This window comes from Aphidius gifuensis, linkage group LG6, assembly GCF_014905175.1.
Source record: "Aphidius gifuensis isolate YNYX2018 linkage group LG6, ASM1490517v1, whole genome shotgun sequence".
In the NCBI taxonomy this organism is placed as follows: Eukaryota; Metazoa; Arthropoda; class Insecta; order Hymenoptera; family Braconidae; genus Aphidius; species Aphidius gifuensis.
The window spans coordinates 1,063,184-1,077,381 of NC_057793.1; the positions used below are offsets into that span (position 1 = coordinate 1,063,184).

General features: G+C 21.0%; 2 protein-coding genes across 3 annotated transcripts; one reads left to right on the top strand and one right to left on the bottom strand.

Moving 5' to 3' along the window:
• Positions 1 to 658: 658 nt before the first annotated feature.
• LOC122858717 (elongation of very long chain fatty acids protein-like) lies at positions 659 to 5,770 on the bottom strand. Its single transcript, XM_044161822.1, has 4 exons — positions 5,446 to 5,770; positions 2,947 to 3,032; positions 2,596 to 2,867; positions 659 to 2,268 (listed from the first exon to the last, which is right to left on the bottom strand). Exons 2-4 carry the CDS (start codon positions 2,993 to 2,995, stop codon positions 1,735 to 1,737), a joined length of 855 nt encoding a protein of 284 aa, XP_044017757.1. The 5' UTR covers positions 2,996 to 3,032; positions 5,446 to 5,770; the 3' UTR covers positions 659 to 1,734.
• A 2,330-nt stretch (positions 5,771 to 8,100) lies between these two features.
• LOC122858697 (DNA fragmentation factor subunit beta) lies at positions 8,101 to 12,955 on the top strand. Of its 2 annotated transcripts, XM_044161786.1 has the most exons (6): positions 8,101 to 8,623; positions 8,693 to 8,794; positions 9,377 to 9,506; positions 9,700 to 9,911; positions 9,998 to 10,614; positions 10,742 to 12,953. In XM_044161786.1, exons 1-6 carry the CDS (start codon positions 8,567 to 8,569, stop codon positions 10,899 to 10,901), a joined length of 1,278 nt encoding a protein of 425 aa, XP_044017721.1. In that variant the 5' UTR covers positions 8,101 to 8,566; the 3' UTR covers positions 10,902 to 12,953. The 2 variants fall into 2 exon arrangements, with proteins under 2 accessions (XP_044017721.1, XP_044017722.1); XM_044161787.1 differs by lacking the exons at positions 8,101 to 8,623; positions 8,693 to 8,794 and having other exon boundaries at positions 9,391 to 9,506; positions 9,635 to 9,911; positions 10,742 to 12,955.
• Positions 12,956 to 14,198: the final 1,243 nt, after the last annotated feature.

A 14,198-nucleotide genomic window follows, 5' to 3' on the forward strand; every position in this document is an offset into this window, starting at 1 on the left:
TTAGATAAAATTTTAAATTTTAAATTAATTTTCAAATTCATAGAGTATAAATTTCATTTATTTTTTTTCTTTTCAACAATTGTTTCAAGTATTTTTTGTAATAACATTATTTATTTTTAATTTTTTTTTCAATCTAATGATTTAGTAAATTGTAAAATAGCTTGAATATCTAACAAAATTATTATTCATAATTTAAACAAATTAAAAATACTGTGAAACAAAAAAAAAAAAAAGAAAAAATTTTTATTTTTATAATTTTAATTATTCAAGCTCCTTGACATGCATTCAAGAAATTATTTATTGTCAATGAATATTTCATGATGAAAAATAACAAAAATTGCTTCTTTACAATTGACCCTCGTAAATTTCAATATTTTTTTGATGAAAAATATATTTTTTTTCATTGATTTAGTTGGACGCTCATCGTATGATTTAGCTGAATAAATTTTTCAATGGCAAAATTGTAATGTAAAAAATTAAATTGTATAATAATTGAATAATGAAAATTAACGATGAGATATATGGTTTTTTAAAATAAACCGGAAACTTGGGGCCGTTCGGGTCCTCACAGTTTTGACCTTTACGACAATCGATCAACAAGAATAAATATGCGACGCACCGTGATTCAGTAATTTTAAATTACTTTAATTAACATTAATGTGTATTGTAAAATAAATTTATTAAATATCTATTTTTTATATATAACACTGTTAAATTAAATTATTTAAAATAATATTAACTTATTTTTTAAATCAATGTTCAAGTAATGTTATTTTATTTGACATTTTTTATTTAAATTAATATGAATTAAAAAAAAAAAAAATCATTCAGTTATAATTTTTACATATAAAAATTATTAAATAATTTACAATTATAAAATTTTTAATTTCTTAAATAAATAACATGCAGATATTTCGGGTCAACACCTCGGAAATTCCTAATTTTTTTTTTTTTATGTATAATCATTAGTTTTTTTTTTTATGGTAATTTTTTTATTACATAAATAGTTGTATGTAATTTTCATGAACTTGAATATCATTTAAAATATCATCGCTTTAAATTTAACAAAAAAAAAAAAAAAAAATAACAAAAATCTGTAATTAATTGGTTGCGGAATTTTTTTTATAAACTTAGATGTAAAAATTAACAGAATTAATTAACAGATTACAACAAATCTGCATATCATTATTACAATTTTTTTTTCGCAAATATCTTGAACAAGTATCTTTTTGTTATTTATTTTTTTTACAAGCTCCTTAAATTTATCTATCGAAAATTCATTAAAAAAAATCTAAACCTTTTTTTTTTTTTTTATAAACAAAATGTGAATTTTTTTAGAAAAATTTCAACTTGGCCCTTTTGTTACCAAGGCATACATGTCATCTTAAAATATTTATACATTTAAAAAATAATCTTAAAAATTAAGAACACTTTTATAATAACAATATATTTTTTTTGTTATAAATTAAAATTTAAATACTCGAAACATTCAGCTAAAACAATCGTCTTTAATTTCATCATTTTTCGAATAAAAAAAATCAACTAATAACTATATTATATTTACAAATTAAACGAAAAAAAAAAAAATTATATTTAATTATTATAAATTAAATAAAAAGTACATTTTCAAATTATTGATAAATAATTTCAAAAAAATAAAATAATAGCTTTTTCGTCGGTAAATAACCGATTGAAAATGAATTTGTAATTTTTATGATCGATAAATCAATAAAATCATTTTGATTTTTTATCATTTTTATAATCATCAATCTTATTACAATTATTATTATTTTTCTTAAATTCTTTTTCGTCATTTTTATTTTTTAAATATGTTTTAATATAAAATGATCCAAATAAATAAATAAACACTCCACTATTAAGACACAATAAAGCAGCAAGTGATTTTGGAAAATTACAATCAATAAAAAAATGTTGTGCATTATGTACAAATACAATACAAAATTGTATCAATTGTAGCCGTGTTAAATATTTTTTCCACCATAAATATTTTTCCATATGTGGTCCAAATGCTGATAGCATATAATATCCATACATTAACACATGAATAAATGAATTAATAACACCAAGTAATGTTGAATGACCACCTGGATAAAATCTCACAGCGATCCATGCTGCTAATGTTATTATTGAATGATGAAATATATGAAGAAATGATAATTGACGTTCTTTTTTACGTAATACAAAAAATATTGTATCAGAAAATTCAATTAATTTGCAGATATAATATAGCCATACAGCTCTTGCCATCTGTAATTTATTTATATTTTTATTTATAAATTTAAATTTAACATTTAATTAACTATTTACATTTACTTTGAATTTTGGTTGAGATATTTATTAAGATATTTTATCTTATAAGGAAAAAATTTTTAAATCACTAATGATGTTATTAAAATGCAGGAAAATAAAAAGCTAAATTTAAAAATAACACAGTCATTGTGTTTTTATATTTTTTGTATTGAAATTGAAAAATTAATTTAATTGTATTTAATGAGGCTGAGAGTTGAGAGATTAATGATAAATTTTTTATTAATTATTAATAGATAAATTGAATATTTTTTTATGTTAACTTACTCGAAGTGCTGTTGGGCTGTTTGAACGATCAACTGGTTGACATCCAAAGCTGTAATCATTTAACCATCCACCGGCTAGACCTTCATGCAGTATCACATAACTAAAAATAACTTGTACTATGTTGTATCCAATTAATATGTATTTTAATGAATATGGTTTTTTATCACGCATATAACGTGGACCAGCGGTTGTACTAAAATATATATATGATGCTATTATTATTAAAAGTGGACCAGGTCCAACAACTAAAAACCAATCCTCTGTTCTTCGATCTGAAACATCAACATGATACTCATCAATACATAAATAAATTTTAAAAATATTTTTTTTCATTTGATTTTTTATTATTACCAATTTTATTTTGCATGAGGTCATTGTACCAATCCACTATTCCTGACATTTTTGAATATTTTTTTTTTATTTTTAAACTTGATTATCTGAAAATAAAAAATTTTTTTTTATACTTTTTTTTAATTTATAAATATTTTATACAGGAAAATTGAATAAAAATAAAATTTTTTTTTATAGATTTTATTTATAAATAACACACGTATTAAATATCATTAGAATGAATTTTTTTTTTTTTTTTTTTTTTTTATCTAATAATGCTTAACAACGTTAAAATTAAAAATATAATTTCAAAAAAATTATATTCGTGTGATTTTTATACACATAATAAGGACTAATCAAAAAAAAATTTTTTTGTCATTTTTTTAATAACTAATTTAACCTTGAAAAAAAAAATGAAAATTATGATTTAATTGCTATAAAATTGCAAATGAGTTTAGAGATTAAAAATTGAATATTTTTTCTATTTTTAAAATTCCATTATTTTTTTTTTTTATAACAAATCTTTCAGTTCAATTTAAAAAAAAATGTAAAAGTTAAACAAAGTTTGATTAACGTCGTGATCTAGGGAAGGACAATGATATCATTTTTTTTTTCTTTTTTAATCACTCAAACAAGTACATCAAGGTAAACAAGTTAATTTAAATTAAATACAGGTGCATGGTTTTTTAAAAAATTCGAAAGTACATCTCGTGATTTTGACGATCCAATTTTTTTTTTTTCATTCATATTTTTTGCATAAATTACACTCAAAATAAAATAATAATCGTGACAGATTAATGATCTATCTGATGCATTATACTCCATAAAAATAATGTCATCATTAATCATCATCGCATAATTTATTTCAAAATTTATTTATATTTTTTAATTACCTATAATCATAAAAAAAAAAATTTCAAGTTATTATATTATTCCAACAATTATTGAAATAATAATTTCATGAATTTTGTATTTCCTTGTCTGGATATAAAAAAAATTTAAAAAACTAAAGATACGTGATTTTTCAGGGACAAGTGTTTTTATTATGAAAGAAAGTTCAGTAATATCCAACATCCAGGGATGAAAAATAAATAAAACCAAGCAGCAAAAAACTTGTTAATAATTTTTTTTTACAACTTGTATATGTTTGAAAAAAAAATACTCAACAATAATTGATCAATTTTTAACCAATTTAATGATTTTTTAAATATTTTTATTGGTCTAAATAAATAACCTTGGGTAATAAAAATAATTATAATTTTATTTATATATAAATATCGATTTAATAATAACAAAATAAAACCCATATAATATTTTTACATTAAAAATAATAATAAATAAAATTTCCAATGTGATTTTATATTTTTTATTTTAAGAAAGAAAAATTTTATTGCGATAATTATTGTCGATAGGATATTGCGAAATTCATTGATGTATATAATTAATTTGATAATGATACTTATTGTTAACAACATAATCGTGACTGTAAATTTAGTGATTTGAAATAAACAATGGAAAAAAAAAATATATAATTCAGATAAACTGATATGCAACCTTTGATTTTTGTCAATGAATTTTTCTTTTTTCTTTCATTTTTTCTATTTATTTATTTACGTTTTATTTATGTTTATATATTTTTTTTTTTATAATGATTAGAATGTAATGGATTGTCTCTAATACTTGTTTATAATTAACTTGAATTAATTCTTTATTATTTTTTTTATTTCCGGTAAACAAATTAATAGCATACGTCACAATCGTTTGAAATATTTAGTCATGATTTATAAATTTCCTTAGCTAAACAAAAAAAAAAAAAGACAAATCATTTGACAAAAAATTATAACGTATGCACTTGTATCAAGGTATTTTACAAATGAAATTATTTGAAATTAATTTTTTCATAATAATTTATACATTAAATTGCAAATAATTAAATTGCAAAAATGGAAAATATCGAGGATGTGAATAATAATTTCCACTGAGGTTCAATTGCCATGTGATGATATAAAAATCAATGCAAAATTTATCAATGACATTGAAATTAATGAGAGAAAAAAATCTATAAATAATAGTCAATATTAATATTAATAATAAATAAATAAAAATAATAACAAGTAAACCTGATAAATTGATTTATAAAAAAAAATTAAATTTTCTAATAAATATTGTTAACTATCAATTGAATATTTATAAAAAAATAAAAATATATTATTAATAATAAATTATATATTTTAATGACAATGTAAATATATTAATAATTTTTTTCTCAAGCAATTATCCTTCAACAATCAATTAGTAATATTTAAATAATTTAAGTGATTTTTAAAAATGTAAAAAAATAATATATAAAATTACATAATTAAATATTTTCATTGTCATTAGTTAAATGAAAATAATAATAAAAATGTTAATTAATATTTAAATAATGTAAAAAAAATATATAAACAAAAGCAATTGATTATTAATAAATAAATTGTAAAGAAAATAATTATTGATAAATAATTATGAAAATTTACTGACCTCGTTGATTTTTTTTCTATTGTTGTTGTTTTAAATTTTAAATTTATAAATATATTATAATATTAACAAAATTATTTATATAATAAACAAAAATTTGATATTGAAAAAAAAATATAAAAAAATGTACACGATTTTATTCGTATATTAATAAATTTAAAAACATATTTTATTGATAAATTTGATTTAAATAAACAATTGATATGTTGTTTGTGTTGTCTCGTCAACTGGACCACAGACTGAACAAAAGTTGAGTAAGTTTGTTGCTTAATATATAAAGAGCTGGAGGACTCGGGTTGAATTCCCTCAAACGTTTGTCCACCACCAACACAAGAACAGCAGCAGCCTTGCAAATATCATCAACTGTGATTCTCCCGCCACTCAGTTTGATGCGTTATAATGCATTGACTTTAATTCAAAAAATCATCGACAGTTACATACTCACACGTCACTCTAATATTGAATACTAATTGTTAAACATCAAATTTTAAATGTCATTAACAATTAATTATTTTTTGTTTTGCAATGGCAAGTTTATTTTTTTATTTTTTTTCCTTTTTATATATGATGTAAAACAATGGATTTTTGAAAATTTTTAAATAAATGAATTTTCATTTTTTTTTTTACATAGAACAATAATGCTAATTTTTTTGAAAAATAAAAAAAAAAAAACTTGTATTACGTATATTAGTGATTTTTTAAATTTTTTAAAAATTTTAGATCTATATATTTATTTTAATTAAATAATGATTGTTTATTCGAATTTCGAAACAATGTAATTTCCGTTGTGGGTCAACAATGTCGAAAATAAAAGCATTTTTTTCAATGACAAATGATTAAATTATTTATCTAATTTAATATGCATTTTATTTTATTTATTTATAACAATAATATTTGCTCCAAATGCATTTTATTTTATTTAAATAATTTTATAATGGATCACGTGAATGAGGCTTATAAATAATCACTAAAATATTCGAAATTTATTTATTTTTTATTTACAAAAAAATTATTGTAAAAGTTTAAACTGAAAATTTGAATGATTTTCTAAAAATATAAATAATTTTAGTTTTTTTATTTTTATTTTTTAGAAGAGTTGATAATAGTTGTGATAAAAAATATTTAATCAAAGTGAGATTTTTCGACTTTGATGTTGCTCATTTTTATTATCATGATAAAATAAAAAATTTATTTGAATATAAAATCATAAAAATCTACTTTGATAGCTACACAAGATTTTTTAATTTTCTACTGGATCATCATTAAAATTTTCAACAATGTATATCATGTTTTATTATTATTTTTTTGGCAAGAATTAATTTTTTTTTTTTGGTCTTTTATCTTATTTAGGTTTTTAACTGTTGGAATATTATTTTATTTTGAAAAGAGACATTTATTTTTTCATTGGATCAAAGAACTCTCAGTTGTCTGATGAAATTTTTGTTAATAGTAGAAAATAAATTGACTGATTTTTAACACAAAAATAAAGATGAAATAAATTTGATATAACTCGATGATAAAAATAAAAAATGATCACAGGAATTTTTCATTAGCTATAATTTTAAATGCAGGAGGTAAAGTGCAACTACAGTGCAATTCAAGAAGACTTATAAATTTAAACATAAAAAAACTTGAAAAAAAGGAATGAAATATTTAGAAAAATTGACAATTAAAAGTTGCTGAAAAATTTGAATTAATTAATTAATCAACTTGCTTATTTTTCCATGAATTTATTTGATAATTTTTTGTATTTTTATCAATATAAAAATACAATTTTCAAGACTACACGGAAATACATGCACAGTAAAATTAATTGATAAAAAAAAAATACAAATTACGCATAAAATATTGAATAAAAATATATAATTATGCTAAACGAGTCACTCAAAGTAGATGATATGTTTATTGAGTCAATAATTATGAATAAATAAAAAAAATTAAAATGAAACTAAACATTTATCAAATTTACTTATCATCTCAATCTTTCCATTGCTTTCCATTAAATTTTTCCATCAAATTACAATTTGAACAATAATAATTTACTCTTAATCAATAAATAATAATAATAATTAATCAAAAATAAAAATTACCTAAAAAAAATGCTAGTATTATTCACAAACTAATCATTGAGAAATCTTTTTTTTTTTTTTTTTCTAATAAATATCAAATTATTTGTAATTAATGATTAATCCCCACGAGCATTATTTCAAGGATATTTAATAGCTATATAAAACATATGGAAATTGTATGTTAATAACAATAATTTTCAATAAAATATAAAAAAAAAAAAATAAATAAATTCTATGTAGAAAAATAAAAAAAATAAAAACTATTTGAAAAAAATTATACAAAGTCACTAGAGCATAATAAAAATAAAAAAATATTAAAATAAAAAATGACAATAATCGTACAATTAAATAATAATATTATAAATTTTTTTTTTTGTATATTATTATCTACTCGATCGATGTTGAGTAATTTAAAAATTGTAAGGTAACGTCATCTTGTGGATAAATTGACAATTCATTTGGCTGATTGAGAACGCGATGCAAGCGCCAGGAAAAACTATTTTTTTTTTTAAAATAACACATTCAAATGCCACTGTGTTAGTAAATATTTTCATGTATATATAGACATAAAATTACATACACTTATTTAGAAGACCTGTTCCAACTTCCAGCAGTGCACAATATGGAACATTATCAGTTGACAGAGTGTTCTTGTGTCATATTATTGTTCGATCATATTTTCTTTATTTTTTCATAATTTTCTATTATTTTAAATATCGGGGTTACTGTGGCAATTGAAATTAAAATTATAATAATTATTTAAATGGGTGTTTGATATTTTTTTAGACATGATTAGGAGAGACTAGAGACTAAAGTTCAAAGTGTTTATTTATTTTTTTTATTGTTGATTGTGTTTTTGGATTGTGTACTATCAATTTTCTTTGTTATTATTGAGTAGCTTGTATATATTTATGCACGCTTGTATGTAGAGTGTATGACAGGTTCTTTTTTTATATTTTTTTTTTTTAAACTTTGACCAATCAGATGACATATAGAGTGTTTATTTTGCGCGCGAAATTAAAATATTATTGATATTTCTAAAATTACAAAACAACATGTCTTTGTTTGCCAATTGTTTATCTCATTTCACTGGTTCGAAACTCAAACAAGAGGTAATTATTCCAATTGTTTATATAAATTTATAATGTTTTTATTTATTGATTTTATATTTTATTTAATAGGTCAAAGGATTTAAAATAACTGACGTTAAAAGGACACGTAAAATTGGAATTGCTTGTTGTAATTTAAAGGAATTAAAAAAAAAAGCATGTGAAAAATTAAATGTAAGTAGTAAATATACATCTATTTTTATATAAGTATAAAATTTAAAAATAAAAAAAAATATACAATTTAAAATTTTAATATGTAAACGTGCATTTACAAATAATTTTTCTAAAATAATTAGACTTAAATTGAGCAATTTTATAAAGACAATAATATATAAAAAAAATAAAATAATTATTGTATAAAATTGCTGAAATTTAGTACAGTGATTATAAAAATAATAATTAAAAAAATAAATTAAATAATATAATATTAAATTGAAGCTTTGAATTGTCCTAGATTAAGCTGAAATCAGGACAATTCAGGGCGTGTAAATTGGGTTATATTTCGACCTTCAAAGTAAAATAATTCCTGCAAGAAATAGTAGTGCATTATCGAACTCGGCACGTGTTAAAAACGGGATAATTTTATACCATAGTGTCATGGCCTTTTGACAATTCAAGGTCTCGCCCTTCAAAATTAAAAAAAAAACATTTTTAAAAAATTATAAACAGTTTCAAATTTGCAATCTATTATTTTTTTATTTTACAATAATTATTTAAATAAATTTGAGCTTTAAAGCTGTATTTTATTTATTTCAGATAAGTAATGATTTATCAGAAATAAATATTTATTTGATTGATGGTTCACTTGTTGATGAAGAATATTTTAAAACACTTGATGCTCAATCAACACTGATACTTCAAAAACCAGGAGAAAAATTATTAACAGGTATAAAAAAATCTACTTGTCAACTCTTTTTTATATATATTTTATTTTTCTTAGATAGTATATTTTTTTTTTTCTTATAAATATAACTTTTTTATTGGCGTTTTAATATCAACCCTGGAATTTTACAGTTAAATCGATTTTATAAGTTAGCTTTGTATAATGAGTATTATTTATTGGCCTTGGTTTTACCTAGACGCAGATTTACTATATGAAACCCTGAGGCGAGTAAATATTGATTATCTTACGGCTGGTGATCAAGCAACAAAGTTTGTAACTGAAAATCTCAAAAAAAAAGTTGCAGTTTTGCATAATTTATTGAACTTGGATGATTCAAAAACTCAATTAAGTCATAGAGATGATCATCCAGAATGGTTTAGAGGTTTGGAAACAAATGTAACAACAAAGGTTATTAATTAATATTTTTCTAATATCAAAAATCCATCTAATTTTAATTATTTAAATTAATAAAAATATTTAATTTACATTTTAAGGAAGCTTATATGCATCGTCGTTGTCAAGACAGAATACGTGGATATCTCTACAAGACAATTGAACAAATAAAAACATCAAATATTTGGCTTACCAATAACCAAGCACGTTTAAATTTACAAAATATTATTGAATATTTTAAATTACAACTAAAAAAAGATCATTATTTTGGTTATTATTTCGACAGAAGTAAATGTCACAAAGATGAAATTGATGCTGTTACCAGGACAACTGATAATTGCTATGATCATTGTCCATGTAAATTAATTGATGAAAAAAAAAATGATGAAGATGATAATGAAGATGTAAATGAAAAGTATGTAGATGAAGAGAAAAAAATTGATGATGATAATGTTGATACTGTTGATGGTAAACGACAGTCAAAAAGCAATGATCGACCAGCTAAAAAACAAGAAATTGATGAGACAATTGTGTGTCCTTATAATGTTTATTCAAGATGTCAAGATGAAATTAATTCATTGTGTGATGCTAATGGAGAATTTCAGTGTGAAGGTGTATGGAATTATGAAAATTGTAAATATGGTGATAGACATAAAATCAATCCTTACAGATCAAAAGAAGAACTTATATTATTTTCAACTTGGAATCTTGATCACAAGTTTGTTTAATTAATTATTATATATTTTTAATAACTTTAAAACTTTATTAAACTAAAATTAATTTTTTATTTTTATTTTTCTTTCAAGTTTTTTAATTCTTGTTTTTTTTTCTTTATCTTGTTCTAGATTGGAACGCTCACGAACTCTTGTTCCACAACTACTCAAGTACTCAGAGGATAATTTGATTAATGAAAAAATTGTCTTTAAATTTTATGACAATTTATTTACTATTAAAAATTTACGACTTGTTCATATTGTTTGTCATGACAAAGGTTCACATAAATAATTAATTGTTATTATTATTTTTTTTTTAATATTCATAGTTAAATTTAGTAATTATTTTCTGATGAATTTTTGAGTATTTTGGTTCATTTAAAACTACTTGCCAACAAGTAAAAAATGTTAATATTTTTTTGAAAAAAAATAAAGCAATTAAAGCTTGAAAATTACGCTAGTAATTAATTTTAAAATGAAAATATAATCAAGGCTGTACGTGAATTGGAATTCCTTTATCAATAATGATACTAATTTTTTTTTTCACGCGGTTATGAATGATATATATATTCAAATAATTATCAAGTTTATTTAGATTAAATTAGGTTAATTAAAACATGCTAATTAGCCGCTATATTAGTTCAAAAAAAAGGAATTAATTATCTATAAATTTGTGATTTTAGCAGTGTTTAAATCAGTATTAGAAAAAAAATTATAATCAGTGCCAAAAAAAAATATTATTAACAAATAGTATATAGTATATTTTCATGAATATATAATGAATATAATTTTCATAAATTAAATCTGCGAGTGAACTGAATAATATCGCAAAAAAAAGATCAAAAAAATAATAATCAAAATTATATTTATGTGGAGGATGTGGACTCAAAGAAAAAAAAAAAAAAAAAAACTACACAGGTAAAAATAAAACAGGGTGATTAATCAAAGCAAGACTTTAATTAATATTTATAAAAATTATTAATAATTTTTAATTTATAAGAGTCTGTAGGACAATGAATTTCGAAAAAAAGCACATTGAATGATACTTGAATTATTCTTGAGATGTTAAATTATTATTAAATTAATTTTTAAATTTTACAAGTATGTAATTCAATGAATGACAATTGGCTTTATTCAAATAATCAATGCATTCATATAACTGTGAATGTCATTGTGTTGTTGTTTGAGTATCAAAGTGTCACTGACACATGAATGTAATAAATATATAGTCAATTTTAGACATATAGTTATGAAATATTGAGATGATTTTAATAGCACTTGTTAACTGTTAAAATTTATAAGCCAATTATCAATCAGTTGTTGTTCATTGTCAATGTGTAAAATTATTTTAACTTAATTATTTTTGTCTCAAACTTCCGTCCCTATTTATTATTTTTTCAAAGCCATTTAAATTTAATTAACAATATAATTTTCCAAAAATAAAATATAATCTATGTAAGAAAATAAATCTATCTTTTATTATTTAAATTTAACTTTGTATTTTTTTTTTTTAAAGATATTTTTATAGTATTAACTTTTGATTGAATTTATAAAAAGTGTCTAGTTTAATATTTTTTCTATTGATTCGTTTGCCATGTCAAGAAAATATTAGACAGTTTTTATAAAATACAATTGAGACAGTTATATTTGAGTCAAAAACAATGAAGAGAGCTAGATGTGACACCACATCGAAATGCTTTAATAAATTTTCATTTTACGTCTCGTTGAATTTACTTTCCAGACGACTGGATTTCATATAATAATAATAAAAAAAAAACTAAAAATAAAAAAAACACATTAAATCATGAAATTACTGCGAAATTAAATTGATAATTAATTAATTAAATTTTTTTCAGTTTAAAAATTAACAGAGCTTTCAATTTTCAGCTTTATAAATTAAAAAAAATACCAAAAAATACATTAAAAATTATTTAAACAATTCCAAATAATTTTATTTCAATTATCCAGCTTTAAATTTATTAAAAAAAAATAATCTCTCGAAATATTTCCATTGAAAAATAATTTTTTTTACAATTTAAATTTATTTTTTCTCAAGGTGTCTCAACATAAAAAATTATAAATATTATTTATGAAAAGAAAAATAAATCTTTGTTTGCTGGAGTATTTTTAAATGACAAAATATTTATATTCACCACGTGCAACACTGTAGGATTATATGATGTGATCCCCGAGGTGCGAGACCAAAAGATGAACCACATTGGAGGCGTATGAGAATGACGGACAAATATTCCCGAGTGTGTCCACTAATTCAACTATAGATTATACATATATTGCATCATGTACACACAACGACTACGAATAATACGATATATATATATCCCGCTGGGTTTAGTCGCATCCAGACGATCACGAACACCCCCGACTTCACAATGGAAAATAATTTATGAGCTCTACCTTTTTTTTTTTATTTTATTTTATTTTTTCTTCATTCTATTGAGCTTTTCTCAGGGAGTACCATTTCATCATCCAATAAAAATCATCTGTTGTATAAATAACAAACCAGAAAAAAAATTAAAAAAATTTAACACAAATAATTATAAATTTAATTGAATTTTTAATGATTGTAAAATAATTACACCTGGTATTAATTATAGGATCAATATATTTTTTTTTTCTTTGAATTAATACCAATGTTATTTTGTAAAATTTGTTTGAATTAAAAATTTATATTCATGTCTCATTATTAATCATAATTATTTCAATTTTAATTAAAATAATTCAGTGTGTAAAATTAAATTCAAGTGTCTATCAAAAGTGCATGTATTAGAGTGGATAATAATTTGATAAAAAAAATTAATAATTATTATTTTGTAGAGGTGATTTATGTGTGTTTGTGTTGGCATGTGAAAATAATTTTAGTGGAGAATTTAATAAGGGCCAATCTGTGAATTACGATCATGCAAAAATGCCAAGAAATAGTGTTGATGTTGGATGACTTTTTCGCGTGAGAATAAAACCTCAATGAGATTGCTTTTTATATTAACTTTTTTATATTTTTTTTTTTATTCTTTTTAAATTTTTTATTTATTTTATTTATTGTTATATTTTTTAGTTCATTTTATTTACTTTACTGGCTATTTTTTTTGTGGTTTTAATTTTGGAAATAATTTGAGGATTAATGGAGACAAAGGTCAAACTGGCAGAGGTACAACATTGCAGTTAATAAACTCATGATATCTGAGGACACTTAGTTTTCTGGACAGCAAATTCATATAGTTCTACAATCAGTTGTCAAGTGACCTTTACTCTTGTCTCGCATTTGAATGATCACTATGCTTTGTCAGTTGTTTTGGTATGTCGTGTATTTATTATGACTAATATCATTCATTTTAGCAATAATTTATGAATTACAATTTATTTAAAAATTAAATGATAATATAAATATAATTTACATGCAGGTATATACTCGAAAAAATTAATGAAATAAATATAAAATTTATAAAATGTAGAAAAATAAAAATATCTATATTTTTATTTTAATATTCAAGGAAATATTATGTGTAAAATTAATGGCACTGTATACGGAGAAATTTACGAGAAAGATTTGTACAAATTACGGGGAAAATTA

What these genes read in the sequence shown, in the direction of transcription:
- LOC122858717 (XM_044161822.1), bottom strand. Translation starts at nt 2,995, where the DNA reads ATGTCAGGAATAGTGGATTGGTACAATGACCTCATGCAAAATAAAATT. An exon ending in CCTCATGCAAAATAAAATTG is followed by an intron (nt 2,868 to 2,946) that starts GTAATAATAAAA and finishes TTGATGTTTCAG; the next exon opens with ATCGAAGAACAGAGGATTGG. An exon ending in ACAGCCCAACAGCACTTCGA is followed by an intron (nt 2,269 to 2,595) that starts GTAAGTTAACAT and finishes AATAAATTACAG; the next exon opens with ATGGCAAGAGCTGTATGGCT.
- LOC122858697 (XM_044161786.1), top strand. Translation starts at nt 8,567, where the DNA reads ATGTCTTTGTTTGCCAATTGTTTATCTCATTTCACTGGTTCGAAACTC. An exon ending in AAGCATGTGAAAAATTAAAT is followed by an intron (nt 8,795 to 9,376) that starts GTAAGTAGTAAA and finishes TATTTATTTCAG; the next exon opens with ATAAGTAATGATTTATCAGA. An exon ending in ACTTGGAATCTTGATCACAA is followed by an intron (nt 10,615 to 10,741) that starts GTTTGTTTAATT and finishes ATCTTGTTCTAG; the next exon opens with ATTGGAACGCTCACGAACTC.